General features: G+C 36.8%; 1 protein-coding gene across 3 annotated transcripts in view; it reads left to right on the top strand.

Annotated features, from left to right (window-relative positions):
- Positions 1-20,471, top strand: part of osp (outspread) — a 274,832-nt gene that overhangs the window by 234,434 nt on the left and 19,927 nt on the right. For all 3 annotated transcript variants that reach the window (XM_053769380.2, XM_053769378.2, XM_053769379.1), the window contains 2 exons: positions 8,851-8,923; positions 10,494-10,655. In XM_053769380.2, the coding sequence (XP_053625355.1) occupies positions 8,851-8,923; positions 10,494-10,655 (235 nt within the window). The remainder of the gene's footprint in view (positions 1-8,850; positions 8,924-10,493; positions 10,656-20,471) is intronic.

The following is a 20,471-nucleotide window of genomic DNA, read 5'->3' as shown; positions in this document are numbered from 1 at the left end:
ATAGTCATACATACACATTTGACATTGTCATTAAAACTAAAGTGCGAAATTCATAAATCCATACTAATATTATAAAAGGCAAAGAATGTTTGTTTGTTCTCATTTTATTTAGCACTGAATTGAGGTGATTTTAGTCTGGAGACAGTTGAAGACTAGGGGGTGACATAGTTTATTCTTAGACTTAGGCGAAGCCGCGGGCAACAACTAGTAAATAATAAAGAGAAAGTAAAAAATATATTGGTTATAGGTACTCCAGAAAACCTGTCAATATGCGCGTCACTCCAGCCTTTACTCTCAATACGTAAACATAGTGTTTGATCGCGATTTCCTGGTATTTCTAACTATCAAGTCATTGCGGATGTGTTGTAGGCTGACCAGGGAAATTGACTGACTGTCAGGCGAACTGAGTGGAACCACAGATAACATAACTATACCAGTGGAACCCACAATTAGGCTGTGCGTGCTGGAGGCTGCGTGTCTTGAAACGAGCCTGGAAATCTGTTGATTATCGTATTTCGTTGTTGTATTTGTAGGAAGTCGCATACAATATTACTGATCGTCTGGACGTAAAGTCTTCACGTTTCCAAATTCCCAAAGAGGTTCACTACACAAGTCACAATATTCAACAGGCGGCGTGTTGTAAAATCACAGCCGAATTATTAAAATTTTAAGGGTTTTTTGCGATGACCCTGAACTTCACGGCGTTACAGCTCGGAACGTAGAGACTCTCTCACAATATTCCGATGTCTATGATTCAGTTATTTGTCTTTTCGTAACCGTTGATTCCCAAGGCTTTACAAACTCGACTGCACAATTTTCTCGAAGTCTCAATCGAATCGACTATATCCGATTGCGTTGTAAGTTTTTGTATGTTGTCTGTTGTCTGTTTAGTTTTATTGCTTCCGTGTATGTCACTCTATTGGTCTATACAAGGGCAAAAGTATGTGTTTTCTATCGAATAGCTGGGAAACCTGACAATTATCGTGGCTGACTAATTGCAGGCGTCCTCGGTTACAACTCGCTAATACTTTCCCGACGGTTACAGCATTCTGTGAACTTAAAGCGTTAGATACATAGGACGCAATGTTATCTTTCACGTTTTTGTTATAATTTAATAAGTTACTGTTGTTAGTATTTCCGATGTCGGTGACGTAGTCACCAGCACGGCTGACATCTGGAGGTCCTGGGTTCTACTTTGATGTACAGTGTGTGTTGATTTCGTTTCTGTCTGTCGAACCCATAATCTATCTCTCTCTCAACTGAGTATTATCCCGGTTGCTTCCTCAGCACTTTTCCTTCTCCAATTCGCACTATCTTCGGCAAACTTATTTGCTAGACAATGGATATGGATACTCATTTCGTCCTTGACTAGTAAATCTTCAGTTTGCCTTTTAAAATAAGCGGCAGCGACATGGCCTGATATTTGTCCCCTACGTGATTGTTGTAATTTTCAAGTTAATACTATAATAGGATGTACCGTTGTATTTAGATAACAATAAATGGAAACCAGCGCAGGCGATTCTACTATCTGTTATGTCACCGTTCGTCAGACCCACGAAATTATAATTTAAGTATATACTCTGATTGAAATTAATGGAGAATACGTTGTATTTATTGCATGTCAAGCACAGATGTCAAGTAACCGTGCGCGATGGTAATAACAGCGAACTTGCAATGAATTTCACTAAATCGGTACAATAACAACCAGTGCACGACCCCATTAAAGTCCCCCAAATTCAAGGAACACAGATGGCACTGCGCAAGAGCAAATCTAAAACAATCGTGCTATTTCGGCTTCATTCGGGAGTTACCGAGAACTGGAATTAGGACACAGACAAATAAACTTCCAGCGAATGAGGATTACTTAGAAACCGTCCATCTCGATCCTTTGATGTGTCCAGGAAATTTGGGCCAATCTTGAACACATTAAGGCGCACTGTCATACTGTACATGTTTACTCGGAAATTTTGTATGAAAAGATACGAATCAAGTTCCTACTGGTGTGCGGTTATTATTCTTTATTGCTAGCTTTTTCTCTGGTGTATACTAGCCCTTATTTTCAATAGTCACACAGTGGACATCGGATCATAATACCTTATGTGGAGTAAGGAAACCTCTGAGCAACTGTATCGACGGAAACATATCTCCTCGTGAAGGCCACATATGGTTCGTGTGGTGCGATGAGACTTTCATTAATAAATAATAATAATAATAAATAAATAAATATATTGGGACAAATCACACAGATTGAGCTAGTCCCAAAGTAAGTTCGAGACTTGTGTTATGGGATACTAACTCAACGATACTATATTTTATAATAAATACATATATAAATAAACATCCAAGACCCGGGCCAATCAGAAAAAGACCATTTTCCATCATGACCCGACCGGGGATCGAACCCGGGACCTCTCGGTTCAGTGGCAAGAACCTTACCACTGCGTCACCGAGGTTGTCAAATATCTCAGCTAAGTGATAATGATTTATCACTTAGCTGAGAATTTGAAAAAAAATAAATAATAACTCGTAGAAAATTTATAAATAAATCATTATGACCTTGTGACAAGTCTCTACTTGGCACAAGGCCTTCATAGTACTATGTAAGTATATTTACCTGACTATCTTATGCCAAACAGACTGCTGTTTGGCATAAGAAAGTGAGGTACCACTGGGTTGTATTGTTGTGTTGTAGAGAGGCGGTGTAATATATACAGGGTACTTACTGTGGAAAAAGACCCGAGGCCATAAAGAAGGCAACGCGCGTGTGGCAACACCCATGGCATTGCAGGTGTCCTGGCATAGGCTGCGGTAACCCTTTACTTTCATGTCATACGTAAGTTTGTGTGTGGTGTTATCTTCGGAACTGCTCAATCCGTGGGTGACATAGGTTTTTCCAATATTTTCGCGAAAGCAAAGCCCCGGGACGCGGCTAGTGTGTAATAAAGCACTTTGTAATGAATGCGCCGGCGCCGTGTAGCTTGTCAATAAAAAAATATCAACACACATTTTAATTTTACGAACTATCTCGACTTGTCCGTCTGGTTTCAGCTTTGATTGCCACCTTTTTTTTACAAACTTAATTTGATATTTGTAGCTGTGAATTCCACGAGCTTGTTACTAGTTTTTACACAGTAGAGACCTCAGTCGTGATAAACTCTGATTCCGCCATTTGAAGTGCCTAAGTTCGATTTCCAGCGCGGGAGAATATTTTTTCGGAAATGGTAAAGGACGAAGAGAACCAATCTTAACGAAATTGGATGGCTAGGCAAAGTAAGAGAGTAGTAGAATCATATTTAATAGCCATAATCCATCAGTTATAGTTCAGCGAACCTGGGCTATCAGCTGATCTGCTAATAGTGCCCGTCGCCATTTATTGTTCTTCAACCAAGAAGCTTGCTAGCAAATGGAGATTTTAAAATCAACTAACGGCACGTCCGTTCTTCGCTCGGGTAAAAACATAATTAACTATACGCTTAAACCTTCCTCAGGAATCACACTGTCTATTGGTGAAAACCGCATGAAAATCCGTGCAATATTTTTGGATTTATTGTGGACAGACTGACGCAGCAGATAATAATCGTTTTATATAATGTAAGGATAGGGTAATAATCAACTAATTAACACCACACGCGTAGGCGCAGGTTTTTCTTGTTCTTTAAGGAAGGATATAATACTATGTCCCAAAATCACCAACTTATGTAATGTAAATAAAAGATACAATACGTGCGTAATATCGTTTCCAGAGTATCCATTGTACATGTACTTTATCATAGTAGATTCATTATATCTCGGTTAACATTCGGTTATGTGTACTTTAGATCTAGAAGTATCAGCACTCGGATCACAATCATAACCTGTTTTGGTATACCTTTTGACTATGTACATTATGTACTTTTATATATTATTAGAAAAAAAAACATTGTAAGAAACAATAATGGTAAGCCGATCTGGCATGATAGGGACCAACACTGTTCAAATGAGTTTCTTTCGGCATTTCTTCTCAGCAGTGGTCGTTCCGAAATGCCAGTAGTTTGTAGCTTGTGAGAAATAACTATAAATATAAAAATTTACGAAAAAAAAGTGCCTGTGTATTTCTAATTTCTGCATAAATGATTTGAATTTGAAGTATTGTTTCTCAATTTCAATATTCCATTTGGTTCTCAGCTCCGTGACTTAATACATTTAATTAATTAATTAAATAATATGTTAAAAATAAAACTTAAATCAATTATCCTATCTTGTGACTGGGTTAAATGAGTTTTAATCACTATAAATTTGTTTTAATTCGTATAAATGAACGATTTATTGTAATGAAAGAAATGTATCGTGAAGAAGTAATGTCAAAAATAAGAATATTTATATAAAAAAGTTAAATAAGTCTTCGTACACGAAGTTTTTGTCTACATTTGGTTTTAATCATTCTTAATTTTATCTTTTTTCAAGTTAAAAATAAAAATTAATCAACATTTTAATTAAAGAGTTTTATGAGGCTTTTTGCATTTAACTAAAGTTTAATTTCATACATTTCCTTTGTTTAAGTATAAAGTTTAATTTAAATAGTACCTACAATTAAAAAACTTGATTAACTCCCGTAGACACCCTAATAAAACAAACTGTAAACTTTGAAATTACATCGTAATGCTAAAACCATTTAATTGCCGACTCAATAAGTGACCGTCAATTCCTAACTAATTATTATAAATGCGTAAGCAGTTGTTTGTTTGTTACCTCTCTACGCTCTATCTACTCAACCAACCTTCTTGAAATGTTGCTTACATGTAGTTTGAAGTATGTAGATGTACCTTTCATCCCGGAAAATTAACGCGGGCGAAGCCGCGGGCAAGTGCTAGTCTACTATAAATTTTGACCAGATTTACCCCTCGTTTTACTGTAATAGCGCGGAAACTGTAAAACTAGACTTTTTCCGATTTCTCGCAGACCTGTGAGGCGGGAACAATTAAAAGTATGGTTTTTCTCTGGCGTCATACTTGACTGCCGATAGCTTTCAAACAATTAAACATTTTCTATCGCGTTCCTCCTAAACAGGACCTGCAGATCAGGTTCGCGTTATAATGTTACCTGTTTAAAACATATATGACACTGGCTGTTGGCCGTGGCTCCGCCCGAAAAGTGGCCTATGTCACTCTCCTTCCAACTCAACGAAAAAATCACTTCAGTTTTAATGGAAAGGACTAACACGTAAATACACACATGTTATATTACTGATGATTACTGAAAAAATTGCACATAAATTTATATTTAAAAAATGGTAAGCCCTTCTGGCATAATAGGGACCAACACTGTTTGAATGAGTTTGTTTCTCTCGGCATTTCTTCTCAGCAGTGGTCGTTCCGAAATGCTAGTAGTTTGTAGCTTTGGTAAACATCATTTTTGGTAAACATTTAATTTAGGAAATGACGTGAAAAAGGCCTAATTTCTGAATAAATGTTTTGATTTTGATTTTGACACTTTCACATTTACTTTACATACTTCTTTAATCTCACTACATACATATGTATGTAACTTCGAATTATTCAATAAGATATTACTACTATATATATTTATATGGTTCGTTCCCCAGTTATTGTTGTACATTGTCTTCTATTGAATCCAAATAAAATAAATAATAATCTAACATCTTGTAATTAAATATTATAATAAAAATAAAACTTAAATCAATTATCCTATCTTGTGACTGGGTTAAATGAGTTTTAATAATTTGTTTTAATTCGTATAAATGAACGATTTATTGTAATGAAAGAAATGTATCGTGAAGAAGTAATGTCAAAAATAATAATATTTATATAAAAAAGTTAAATAAGTCTTCGCACACGAAGTTTTTGTCTACATTTGGTTTTAATCATTCTCTATTTTATCTTTTTTGAAGTTAAAAATAAAAATTAATCAACATTTCAATTAAAGAGTTTTATGAGACTAAAGTTTAATTTCATACATTTCCCTTTGTTTAAGTATAAAGTTTAATTTAAATAGTACCTACAATTAATACAATCTAACATCTTGTAAATTAGTTTAAGCTTTTAACCTGATGCTGGAGGCTTCAAATTTAAGTCTTTCGAAAGACTCTTCTCTTCATAGTCGTGTTCCTCATGGCTGAGGGTCGTGGTCATTACGTGGAATTAAACACACACAACAACTTTCTTGGCATTATTAACGGAGTGGTTTGCCATTGCCTTCTCCATTTCACACACAAGTTAATAATAATTAACCAGTGTGCAGGTTTCCTCGCGATGTTTTCCTTCACCGGAAGCAAGTGGTGGTCGATGAGAACTACATGAGTCAGATTAGTATACAAACTAATATGGCACGAGTAAGATTCGAACCTGGGGCCTTTCGATCCACAGGCGGGCGTCTTAACCATTAAACCACCGCCGCTTTCGTTGGACAGTCAACTACAAATCCCACCATTTCATCATAGATCTAAATAAGATATCAATAGCGGCGAGTTTTCATTGGATTTTGGTAACTTAATGTCACTGTGCTGTACATACAAAAGCTTGCTTTCTCCGCGAATCGCAAACAAGTTAAGGAGCCTACTCCCATACATCAAGTTCGCATGCAGTTAGAAAGTTCATGGCCTTTTAAGACAACTGATGGAGAAGGTAGACGGGTCATTAATTTCATCGGCTATTCTAAGCTAACTGGCCGGGATCAGACCTAGTTTTATACTGAATATCCATATAATCTTTACTAACTGAACATTAGAAAATTTATCGTCTGTTTGCTTCGCGCTCTAATACAAGTTTATTTGTTAGACAAATTAAAAAAAACCCCGATTTTCAATATTAATTTCGCGGCTGAACCGATTTTGATTAAACATATCTGAGAACCACCGCATAAAAGTTAGCTATCAAATAAAACAAACCGCAGCCTATTCGGTTCACCCGTTGACGGTGCCACAGACAGACACACTTAGCGGTCAAACTTATAACACCCCTCTTTTTACGTCGGGGGTTAAAAACTGCGAATGACTAATGAATGTCGAACGAGGTGACTCGTATAAACTATTGATAGGCAATAACATCATCCCGAAGAGGGTTGATGTTAAGCTGAAGATCGGTCATAAAATCAAAAGGCGAATCATCACAGACTAAAATGCAATCTACATGCGGATGAGAGAGATAATATAGAGATATTTTTAAGTTGATGTTGTTGAGCGGTGGTATGTTGTGTGTGGTCTGAGAATTCTGGGAATCACACGGGACTTAACTTATATTTACAGATATTTGTTTTTAAGTATATGGGTTCGTCTATTCAACTCAAAGATTCAAGAGCATCACTTGATTACGAAGCGCGTCATCTTCTATCTTTAACTTATTAAATAACAAATAAAATAAATTAATTAATTGGTATAATTTATGCTATTGATTGAAATTGATATTGATTAATAAATAAATTAATTATTCTCATAAAAATCTGACCATTTCAAAATTGTTTTAGCTGCCAGTATCAATTAATTCTTTTTTCAAATATCTTTTATACAAGTGCTGTAATTTAGACATAATTCTTTAGTGAGGCTGTAATAGTCTTAAGTATCGTCATGACCAATGTTATAGCGCTTTTATCTGCACACATCACGATTCTTAACTCCCAATGAAGGACTATGGTCCGACCGTGAATTAATAACATATATTATTTATTACAATCCTATAACTTGTATCATCTCGAAAATTAAGATTATGAATTTATCCGACTTAGCCAAGGTTAAGAGTAATTTAAGTGGTTTAAAGTGGTTAACGTTTTTAGTAAAACCGTTAAGTGGTTTTATCAATATCAAGATGAAACGGACTCAAGAATATTTCAGCTAATTCTAATTTTGCTTAAAACAATATTATTATGTTAAGGCGATTACTTCTCGCACAATAGCGGCACCTAAAAGATTTACTATCCTATTTCTTAGCAATATATGAAGTATTATAATTTTCTGTAATACAATGTGGTTACAGTAGACTTAAAGGAATTTTGTGGCCACCGTTTTCAATGTAGTAAACTGTGACCACATTATACAATGGAAAATTATAATGTTTTCAACTAAAATTCTTTATAGTCTAGTGTGGCATATTCTGTTAATCATTTTTTAAACTTTCACTATGAAATAAAAGAAAGAAGACATGAATTTAGAGCAAGTGTGCTGAGAGTCTCATTAATTGATCTGCGTACCATCCTCGGCACATAAGTTGAACCGAAATGGCGGCCGTCAGCGTAGATTTAATTAGAGATGAAAGTATTAGTAAGGGTTTTTAGTGGTAATAATAATTTATGAAAAAATGAACGAGTATTTTTAATTTCGCGGTAATGTAACCGCGAAATGTCACTTTTATCTCTAATTAAACCAGCGCTCACGGTCGCCATTTTGGTTCAACTTGTATTCGCCGAGGATTGTACCAGGTCTGCATCATGCATTAGAAGTATAAATTTAAATTAGATGAAGAAATATATTTCTTCATCTAATTTGTATGCAATCTTAAAAGAGTGCTTAAACTAAAAAATAAAAAAATAAATGAGGACAAACCACACATATTGAGCTAGCCCAAAGTAAGTTCGAGACTTGTGTTATGGGATACTAACTCAACGATACTATATTTTATAACAAATACATATATAGATAAACATCCAAGACCCGGACCAATCAGAAAAAGATCGTTTTCCATCATAACCCGACCGGGGATCGAACCCGGGACCTCTCGGTTCAGTGGCAAGAACTTTACCACTGCGCCACCGAGGTCGTCAAACTCTGACAGAAATGCTATTGTAATATTATACTATAAACTGATATAGGTATGGTGTAATGATAAAATTTATGGAATTAATGATTATATAATTTATCCCCAGGGTCGTCACAAGCGCAACGCGACTTTTCCAGGGGGCCAGACGGGCAGCTTGCTCCAGTCTTCCACCACCAGAAGTAAGTACATCTTCTCGTGCATCTGAAAGGTTGTTCCTCAACCAATTAAACGGAAAAGCCTAGGTCCTCTTTCCTACTTTTTCGCCCAGATCGCGCGGTTTTCGGCATAGTTAATATTCGGACCATTAGCACGTATATCATCTTATAAGTCGAATGGACAATTTGAACTTTTACTGTTCTTTAGGCACAATATTTTAATTTCTCACGAAACCTTTCATGATAATCGAGATAGTGTTACAGCAGATTCCTCCATAGCGATTTACTTGATGGCATAATTAAACCATTCTGAATTAACAACAAAGTACTCCGTCCATGATAAGCGCCATCTCTCGATGGCCACTCGATCACACAAAACGTTTAGCCGTAACTCGACGCCATTAGGTTGATCTCACCAATTTCACAACATACAGAATGTACAGATTTATCATTCAACTAGCTTTAGGCCGCGGTTTCGCCCGCATTCATTTCTCGGCGAAAGAGGAACAAACATGATTTTTAAAACAAAAAGTAGCTTAGCAAATTTCATCACAATCAGTCCAGCGGTTTAGCCAGACAACGAAAGCGGAACAAACAGACTTTCGCATTTATAATATTAGTTTAAATATGGAAGTATGGATAATCCAATAGCTGTACTCTCAGATCATACCAATATTCATCTTCTAAAGGTGCCTTCCATCCAAGTAGTGGCTTAATATTTTCTTGTTGTAGTTAAGATAGAACTTGTTTCGACTACTGGACAGTTTTAATTAGAATCCTTCAGTATATGTCGTCAAATTGTATACTTTAATCAATCTAATCGCGTCTAGCACTCTTTTACTGTTCCATCATCAAAATTATTACATTATTATCATCATTATTTAAAAAAAGCCTACAAAGAAATACGTGAACAAGAGAGTAATCGAAAAAAATTCAAACAGTTTGAAATGTAATTATTTTGTCAAAATTTAACAGCAGCGACGCCCCCCCCTCTCACCATATAGGTTGGTGCACAAGTTATCTTTCCGCAAAATTGTTATTCTGTGCCAATTTTGCCCATCGCAAATATAATTGCTAATGACAAAGGGCTTGGCTTTCTACCCGGCAATTTACCGTAAGCTCCGATAAGTACCTATTAGTAAGCTTTGCAGGTCCAAGATGATATCAACGAAATACACCAAATTAGTGACTATTGAGTGCCGTGTGATTATGGTTCTTGCCTTCAAAATGTATTTTATAAACGTGGATTTCTTAGAACGGCGTATATTATTTTATGTATCTACAAATGGCGGGAGGTATATCCGGGATAATAGCAGCTTTGGTATAATAATAGACAACATCGATTTCAAATTAATTACTACTCCTTTTTTAATACTTATGTCTCAATACACTTAGCATACGCACGGCAACAAAAGCATTCCCAAAGTGGGTTGACGTCAGGTAGTAAAATAATAAAATAACAGCGAAATCTTCAAACTTTTAAGGTTATTTATTTACGCCGGGCTTCTTGGCGTTACGGCCCCGAAAAACACATGCAAATGAGAGAGAGATATATATTGTTATCGCTGTTCTAACTCCATGTATTGTCCAGCAGAGTACTCAGCGGACGCGTCAACCCTGCGCGACGTGGCGGACGGCTGCGGGGGCGCCCGGGCGCGATACTGCGCGGGAGGCACCACTACCTGGCCCGGCCCGCGTGTGCAGCCTCCTCAGCCCGAGATCCCGAGTCTAGCGCCCGCGCCCATCGACACCAAAGGTCAGTTCACATTTCCACACTGTCTTCTTAAGCGTGGCATGGGTCTTGAGCCCCTGGCATGGCACAGTTTCAGCCAAGTGCAAGTTTAAAGGTCAGTTTACATGTCCACACTTGTCTTCTTAATTGTGGTAAGAGACTCTGGTATGGCGCAATATCTGCCAAATGGAAATTTAAAGGTTAGTTTACACGTCCGCTCCCTTCTTTTTAAGCTCTGGCACAATATACCTCCTTCTTTATCTTTTCATTTCGATGGCTAAATCTACACCACTGGCAAATTATACCTTTTGTTACCAGAATCTATTTGAGTTTTATTATTAAATATCGGCCCGTCCCGGCTTCGCTCGTTCCGGCAAAAACATAATAAACTATACACCTAAACCTTCCTCAGAAATCACACTATCTATTGGTGAAAACCGCATGAAAATTCGATCAGTACTTTTTGAGTTTATCGCGAACAGACAAACAGACGCAGTAGAGGACTTTGTTTTATAATATGTAAGGATAAGGATAATTTAAAATTTTACATAAAAAACTAGCTGCCGAAGTCTATTTTCTTGACATCAATCTCCTTGACCTAGTCTAGCAGTAGCAAAGGACGCCTTTGATGTTAGGGTGATGTTTCATTAATTCATAGCAATTCCTTGGATGTGCTTTCCTCCATCGATCTCTTATTCCTTTTCCACTTTGATCTCCTTTCTTATGGATAACAAACAAACAGAGATGTTAAATATGTTGTTCCCATGTTTTGTCGCTTCTGTGCCAGATGCATCTAAATACCTATGTTTTTGATTTTAAAATGCGACGAAACGCCGTGGCCCTATATTTTTCTTCTTCTTTTATTCAAAATGTTGTGTAATTCTTATAAAGTGGCCAGTGTCACCTTACGTAGCTAGAACAACCAAGTTACATACGAGTACAATTATTAAAGATTTCTATCACCACCGGCAGCAAGTAAAAGCCGTTAAAAATCTTGCATCAGAGAAATTGTGTCACAACTGAAGACATTTTAGAAATTAATTGCTATATACTGACGCCAATACACCCACAAGCAACACAAACATAATGAATCACAGATCACACATATAAATGCAGAAACCACATTATGTCACAGTGACAGTGATAGTGACAGTGACAGCCCATTCACAAAACCGAACGAGCTCTCTCCCCTATATCCGTATGTATGTATGTATAATATACACACTTATATTTTAGGTTACACACTGAACCGTGTTTCGTATATATTCCGTGTATATAACATAGTATATTCCGTGTCAATCTCGACCTTGACGCTGGCAAAATTATCGTTTTGGCGAACGATGGAGCCATGAAATTGAAATAAAAAAAATATCGTTGGGTGTAAAAATCGCGTGGGTGCGGCGAAATAGCAACTCTGCTATTAGCATAATGAATGGGACGACACTAGAGTGTAAATAGATGGTTTGTTGCAAAACAATGGGTATGCAAAATACACAGCGGAGTTGCTGGCGTCCATGGGCGGTGACCACTTTCCATCTCGCAAGCCACATGTGCGTAACAATTTTTTTTATCTCACGGACGATTGATGGCGTCCGTGTGGCGACACACAGGTCGATTGACGACCTTGCAAATGGCGACATATAGAGGAAATGCCTCAAATGAATAAATTTTCCACTTTTTCAACAATTCCTAAGGGCCAGGTCTCATTACTACGTTGAGTGCGTTGCGGCTCCGTTGTTTTTTCCATAGGTTTTGACATTAACGTGATTTGACGTACGGCGAATCTCCATACAATTTGACGCCAAAACAACGCGAGGACGACGGAGCAATAGGGCCGCGCTTTAGGTTCGCCCAATAGGTTATTTAAATGAGTGATTCAAGAGATAGATTATATGTATATAACATGCATAATATTGCACCCGTGCGAAGCCGGGGCGGGTCGCTAGTCAAGCATAAAATACTGCAGTTCAATTCGCTACACACCAACTTTCCCAACTTTCATGGACTCCCAGTGACGTAAGCGCATAACTCCTGCGCATGCTTCAGATACAACAGCCAACTAGACACCCACAGCGACCCACTCACAGCCATGGGATTTGCAACGCTAATTTTGCCCCCAAAACTATAATTATGTTTAGGACTTGATTCATTTGACACTTAAATCTTATGATAATGTTGTTATTTAATATTACTTACGTGGCGTGACAAACGGATGTATATTTAGCTTTCTTTACCATTTTCCTAAAGAAAGAAAGTCTTCAAGCAGACGGCTATGTCGTAAAATCACAGCCGAATCATCAAAATTTTATAGCTTACTTTTTACACTTTATTGAGTGTGATATTGTGTCAGATTTTATTCAAGTCGCATAAAGATATCTGTCTTACAGATATCTAGTTTAGGTTACAAGTAGTCGCATACACCCTAGTGAACTTAAACAGTCAACCAGTGTGCAGGTTTCCTCACCATGTTTTCCTTCACCTAAAGCAAGTGGTGGTCAATGAAAGCAACTCATAAAGTCAATTTTTACACTGATCGCGGGCCGACGCCCCGCTGTCGTGAAATAAACTTATATAACTTTATATGGTGTTATCTATCTATAACATATCTCGAAAAATTTAGGTCTCACAATTTTTGATCGAGCTGAAATTTTGAGTTAATTTATCTAAATGTTACGAATATGAGATTATTATGATGGAACAATATGAAATCTGTAATATGTACCTCTCCAAAGAAAACAAATTGAAAATAACTCATTTACAATAGATCACTTAGGTACTACAACTTAAGGGCCATAAAAGTCTAAAAACTGTAAACCCATTCAGCGGACAGGTGCGGCCCCGCAGAGCTTGTAAATCTCCAGGCGGACACAGAATAGTTGAGAATTACCACAGATTTAAATAAGGATAGATGCCGCATTCAGTGCGACGGAACCTGCCCTGTTAAGACACACTAACGCAAATTCACTTTTTTATCAATTTCTTTTATTTTTCAGCGACTTTTCCATCACATAATGTAGTCACAGTTGACTAAAACGAAAACAGTGGCCACCAAAATCCGTTTAGTCAACTGTGAACACATTGTAGTATAGAAAATTGTAATAATTTCTACTAAAATTGTTTATTTAGTGTGGCATAATCTCTTATAACGTTTTTTTTATTTGTTTTTTCTTCAAGAAATAAATGAAATTATAAAAATATTTCGGTGGCCCTTGTGTGCAAACAAAGAGCCTAAGTTGGCTGTACACTATTTACAAACGCAGACAGATGACAACGCGAATGTAACCGACGGACATTGCGTATTTTTTAAGTGAGATTATGTTACCGCAAGGGAAAACCAGCAATGTAACCGCCAACTTTAGCGAACCGTTTGCCGATGGCATTACAGTAGTTTGTAGCTTGTGAAAAATAACTATAAATATAAAGATTGACGAGAAAAAGTGCCTGTGAAGGTCTAATTTCTGAATAAATGATTTGAATTTGAATTTGAATCACAACAGTGCCTGTATTGTGTGCAGTGATGGCACTTGCCATCTCGCAAACAAGCATATTAGGAATATACAAGTTATCGAATTGAGTAATCAAATAGTGTTTTGTTGCATACGGGAATTTCATTCATCGTAGGTTAGAAATGAATGAATTAAATGACACTATCTAGCCTATTACATGTCTGTGGCGGACACAGGATAGTTGAAGTTAGCTAATTAAGGCCCGTTAGAGGCAACCTTTACGGCCTGAGTTACGACCGGTTGACCGCCCTTATAGGAATTTACGCTATATTATAGCTTTAAACAGGAGGATGTGTAAATCTAGACTCTTGGATACAATACTGGTTGAACAATACTACTCAATAAAATCTTGTAATGCAAATAGGATTTGTTTTGTTATTCATCCATGCAATCAAATTGACCTACATCACGATGTTATGTTTTGTATTGTCTGTTTGATTAGAATGGATATTAATTAATTCAATTTTAGCTTTTGCAGCTACTAGAGTTGCCAGATGGTCGGGAATCGTCGGGATTGTCCCGACATTTCGTGTGATGTCGATGTCCAGACCACATCCCGGAAAAATACAAATTGTCTATACGAATATTAAAACACCAAATTATGGAATTTTCGAATGATGTGAAATATGAACTAATATAGTTATTGTAAAGTACAAAGTATGACTTTTGTCTCATGTTTAAAAAAAATGTTCTGACAACTTAAAATTTACTTGAAATAAACTGGATTAAAATTATTGAATTTTCCAAAGGTTGATTTCATGTAACTTTTAAGGTCACTAGGTCAGTTGCACCGTCAACTTTGACGTTGATTGTAACATGCGCGTTTAGACAAAATGGCGTACTTTGCGTTTTTCTGCCCAAGTTAAAGTTAACATTGAAGTTGACGGTCCCACCTATCCTAAATGCTAACATGTATATAATCTAATTTATAAACTAAGTAATTCACAGAGACACCCAACTAATTGAACAACACTAACCGATAGGCTATAAGCTGTAAGTTACTATAATTACATGTCCCTGTTCTATTACCAAGGTGCACGGGTCAGCCATACATCTCCCAAGCAACGGTGCGCGCCGTACGCCATCCCACCTCTGAAACAGGATTCACCCTGTCAATTAGAATTATCACTAAAATTATGGCGGTTTACCACGGGGCTGTTAACTATACGCCTGTCATATGATTTTTGCTGTTGTTTGATGTTTCGCATTTAATCACATCATTAATTCGGGAATTAGATAAGGTAATTAGACGTAGCGTATATCGATTATATTAATAAATGTATGGTTACCATGTTCCCTTTGATTTGATATATTTTACGCTTCTGGCTAGTTTACGGGACGTGCATTATGCTCAGTAGCAGTGGTGGTGTAATGGTTAAGACACGCATGTGGATCGATAGGTCCCAGGTTCGAATCCTACTCGTGCCACATGAGTTTGTATACCAATCAGACGCCACTTGCTTCCTGTGAAGGAAAACATCGTGAGGAAACCTGCAGACTGGTTGATTCTTATTAACTTGTGTGTGAAATGGAGAAGACAATGGCAAACCACTCCATTAATAATGCCAAGAAAGTTGTTGTGTGTGTTTCATTCCACGTAATAACCACGACCCTCAGCCATGAGGAATACGACTATGAAGAAATTATGCTCAACTCAATTTATATATATAACTATTTATATATATGACTATTTATATATATAACTATATTTTTCTTGCGATTCTCCAAGAGTTTCGTCCAGGCAACGTTATGGTCGCCGTTTGCGCGTAACACACATGCTATGTGCGCGTTTAAAAACTGTAACAATTAACAGTGCAACGCGAAAGTTTAAAATTTGTTAGACTGCACTTGAACTGTATCAGGCTAAAGAGTTTACGCGGGAAACAGCTAGTGAATTCCACGTGTAAAGTAGACCACACATCCATAATTCAAGGCTCGGGTTTATGACCTTGGCTGCCGCATGCCTAGATTATCTTATCCTGTGCGGAATCTGTGTCAGGGGTCCCGTTTGCAACTCGTTTGCAGAATTTGTCAACGGTGCTTCTTATCATAAATTAATTGTGTGACGTATGCGCAGGATTAAGCACACCGTTACTGACGAAACTAGTTATGAGACAGGTTTGAAGTGTGCTTCACGGGTTGTTTTGATGAATTTAATCGTAAAAGTTGTATTTGATGCTAAATTGAGGCTGTGTCCGTTCGTGGATCCAATGGCAGGTGTGGTCATGGTCAAGTCTTCCACGGTAATTTCCTTATAAATACACTTTGATTTCTCTATTATAATATGTGAGTCATTAAAAACAGTGGAAACTTGCTGCACTTGTTTCCTGTGCGCTTGCAGGGCGTCACTTAAACCTAAATTTTATTAATTTAACTAGACTAACCAAACATACTCTATTCTATCATAGGTAACTCTCATCAGATCTCATCATTATCATTTCACGACAAAATCTGATAGAACTTGTTCTAAAGGCAAGTTCTTTAACCCATCGCCAAAGACCGTAATGTAATGGTAATACTTAGGTATATTACGGCTTCGATTCATTCTTGTTCATAAGCTTAATGGACCATCGACGGGTTTAACCGTCCGTTAGATCGGCGATTACACTCGATTACCCGGCGTCCTAGTTGAGCGACGGAATGCTGCACGACGCGACGCGACGCTGTCAGAGTATAAGTGATTACGGGAATGTAGGTCACAAGTGACGATTTTAACGAAATAGAATTAGAAAAACACATGCATTCGCCACTGCGCTAGTGGTAAACGCCAATAGTGTATATTAGATAAAACTTTTTAGGAGAAAAACGCGTTAAGAGGAGGACCTCTTAACGCGTCGCTCTGCCTGGAGTTGCGTTTGCCGCTCACCTAGGACGTTAAGTTAGGCACGATTAGGTGCGTGGGCGCAGCGCGCGCGGCCTTGTCGCGCCGATGATAAATGTGTCAATTGGCGGGAAATGCCGTCTCGTACTTGGCTAAAATGCAACTAAGATTTTGTGATTGAAAAATAAGATTTTGCATCACAAATATTTGCTTTTTAAATGCATTTCTTATTATATAATGTATAAAAATTAGCAGAAATAAACGTTGTTACTCGTCATTGTATTCCTATAACCATTAATCAAATCCATGAAACTGACTACACGAATTATTTAAACTCCTATATATGGGCTTTAGTTGCATTTCATTTACGAGCCTTTCAAGTAAAACCAATGTTAGTGGAGGCTCGTACAAATCGCTTCCATTTGTCGATTTTGGGCCCGATTAGGAAACTGTTATCGACCACTATAAATAATATCGTAATGTCAGAAGCGTGAGCCACGCGGAGACGTGAACACAATTCCGTATCTTTTGCATTTTCAATACTTAGTGAAACATTTTTTTTAATAAAGTCCCTCGAAGGAAAACATCGTGAGGAAACCGGCACACGTGATTATCGACTTGTGTGTGAATTGAAGAAGGCAATGGCAAACTATTAATAATGCCAAGAAAGTTGTTGTGTTTTATTCGACGTAATTACCACGACCTTCAGCCATGATACGATAATATCAAATCATAGCTATATTAACTAAAATCGAGAATAAAAAAAAGAACGAATATAAAGAGGATTTGAATTATTTGGTTTTAACATGCAACATACAGATGTAATTAATTTTTTTCAAAATACCGCATGATTTTTCAAAATATTGCTTACATCGAAACTACAGTTTATTTGCACTGTTCTATCCACACAATCTACAGTTAACTGCAAGCAATGATTTCCGCAATATTTGCTAAGTTCGCAACGCCTCATAATTCATATAACATAAATTTAGATAACTTAAATGTTAAGGCCCTAAATAGCTAAATGTGGGCAACACTGAGTTATCGGCTGTCTAAATATAGCCATGCTTAAATAATGGAGTTATGTGTTTTGAGTTATATGAGGTAAGATCGTTTTTTTTTTCTATAATAAGTAAACAGAAACACTGGCCGAATACAATAAAATTGTTTTTATTTTTTTATAATTAAGCTTTAAACGTGGGAATATAAAAATTGAATATTTGAAAATTCTTATGATTACATTGTCTACGGTTTCAAAGACAAGGTATTTTTTAACTTTATGGTCACAAAAACCGTTTATATAATTTTTATAGGGACATTTGTGTAAAGGTTTGTCAGAAGCACTTTTGTATGTTTTATATAATGTAGGTTTGTTTAGGTTTACAAAGTCAGAGAAAACACAGATTTACAAAATATTTTTAAAATGTCTACATCTTAAAAATTACACTCGGAAACAAAAGCACTTTTCAACACTGGTCCATTACAGATCCAACTCTGAACTTATCTATTTCCAAAAAAATCTTCTGATTTTATGTTTTATTTAAAAAATTGCTGGTGGTTTTATTTACAAAATATTTAATAAAATATGAGGATATTGGGCATAACTCGGAAATATTCATCAAAAATGTGTGTACCGGATCATCTTCTATGTGGTGCCTCTCCAACTAGTGATCAGCGATTAGCATGGTGAAAATGGATAGATAAATAGATAAATATATTAGGACAAACCACACAGATTGAGCTAGCCCCAAGGTAAGTTCGAGACTTGTGTTATGGGATACTAACTCAACGATACTATATTTTATAACAAATACATATATAGATAAACATCCAAGACCCGGGCCAATCAGAAAAAGATCGTTTTCCATTATGACCCGACCGGGGATCGAACCCGGGACCTCTCGGTTCAGTGGCAAGAACTTTACCACTGCGCCACCGAGGTCGTCGAAGATAGATAAAACATTTATTTGTAAAACAACAACACAATACACAACCAGACTAAAAACACAAAATAAAACACAGAATTACACAAAGCACAATTGAAAAGTGGAGCGCTCAGCTGCGCTCGCTATCCCGGTCCATTCTCGGATGTTCCGCAACCAACATTTTTTCCTTCCTCCAACCTTTCTCTTCCCAGCGACTTTACCCATCATGTACGGATGTTTAGTGCTCAATCATCATCAATTCTATTGAACGGATTTTGATGAAAAGGCGGAAAATATATACTAAAGGTATGTCCACCAGTCCACTTTGACGTGTGCGCCACTGACATTTAGACAAAATGGCGTACTTTGCGTTTTTCTGCACACGTTAAAGTTAACGTCGATGTTGACGGTGCAACCCACTTTTAAAGTACATAGACTTCTACATCATGGAGCTGAAGGGAGATTGGGGGAGTGAAAAATCTATATATAATTTTTAAATGTCGTTAAAATCAGAAAAAAACTTATAAGATCTTTAACTCAACGAATTGATGTTTTAATAAGTTTTTTCAGTATGATATTTAAGCTTTACAATTTAGAACGTGGTGTCAACGACCACATTCATTAAGTTATTATGCCTGTTCACACGGACAGGAACGAATGCCGATGGATCCATCATATTCCGAGAGATAGACAGCGAATGACAGATGTGTTTAAAAAATGTTATTACGATTGCCAACTACGGTTAGTACTTGACAGTTACGCAAAAAAAATATCTGAATACGTTCTGAAGCTTAATTTCCAATTGAAATTTTGGCATTTGATTTTAGGAACATAAGTTTTAATTTCCTATACTGACAGAAATTCAAAACTGATAATACGAGAATAGCTAAATATTGAATGTAATTTTTTGTCAGAAATACTTTGCAGTCAGTATGACTATGCTCTGAAGTCACTGGGTCTGGGATTCCATGTAACAGATCTACTCCGCCCCCCGAATCAAACATTATTCCAATGGAATACCGAGAACCGGCGCCGGCGACGGAATCCGGAAGGAAAAGCCGCATCATTGGAATAGTTTTAACGGACATCAGTCTCTCACAATCCTGTGCATTATCATACATGATTATAGCTTTAATAATGTACTAGATTTAAGTATTTGTGAGAGAGAATAAATGAATTTTAATTTGATTTTTGATTTTGATGACTATCACATTCATCACGACCGCCTAACAACATTTCCATACATAAAGAACACCACGCAAATGGAGTAGCACGCGGCACGGACCAACAGTTATTTATCATTTAATATTTAATGCTTAGAGCAAAAAGTATAAAGAATTTAAAAAAAAAAATGTTATGAGTCATCGACCCCGAGTCACGGGTTCGAATTTTTTGCCACTGCGCAAGCGCAACCAACGCCGTCAGCGGAGAATTTGACTATTCAATTTAGCCGATTGTCAGTTGCCTGTATTGTGAGTCACTTGACGGATTAGCTCTGTTTGCCTTTGCTTCTTAATCATAATTTTTGAACGTGCCACTTTTTAGTAATTGAAATGGAATAGAAAAATTAAGATCACGTTTTAACCTA

Source organism: Plodia interpunctella, chromosome 3 (genome assembly GCF_027563975.2).
Source record: "Plodia interpunctella isolate USDA-ARS_2022_Savannah chromosome 3, ilPloInte3.2, whole genome shotgun sequence".
NCBI lineage: Eukaryota > Metazoa > Arthropoda > Insecta > Lepidoptera > Pyralidae > Plodia > Plodia interpunctella.
This window is presented reverse-complemented; position numbering and strand designations above follow the sequence as displayed.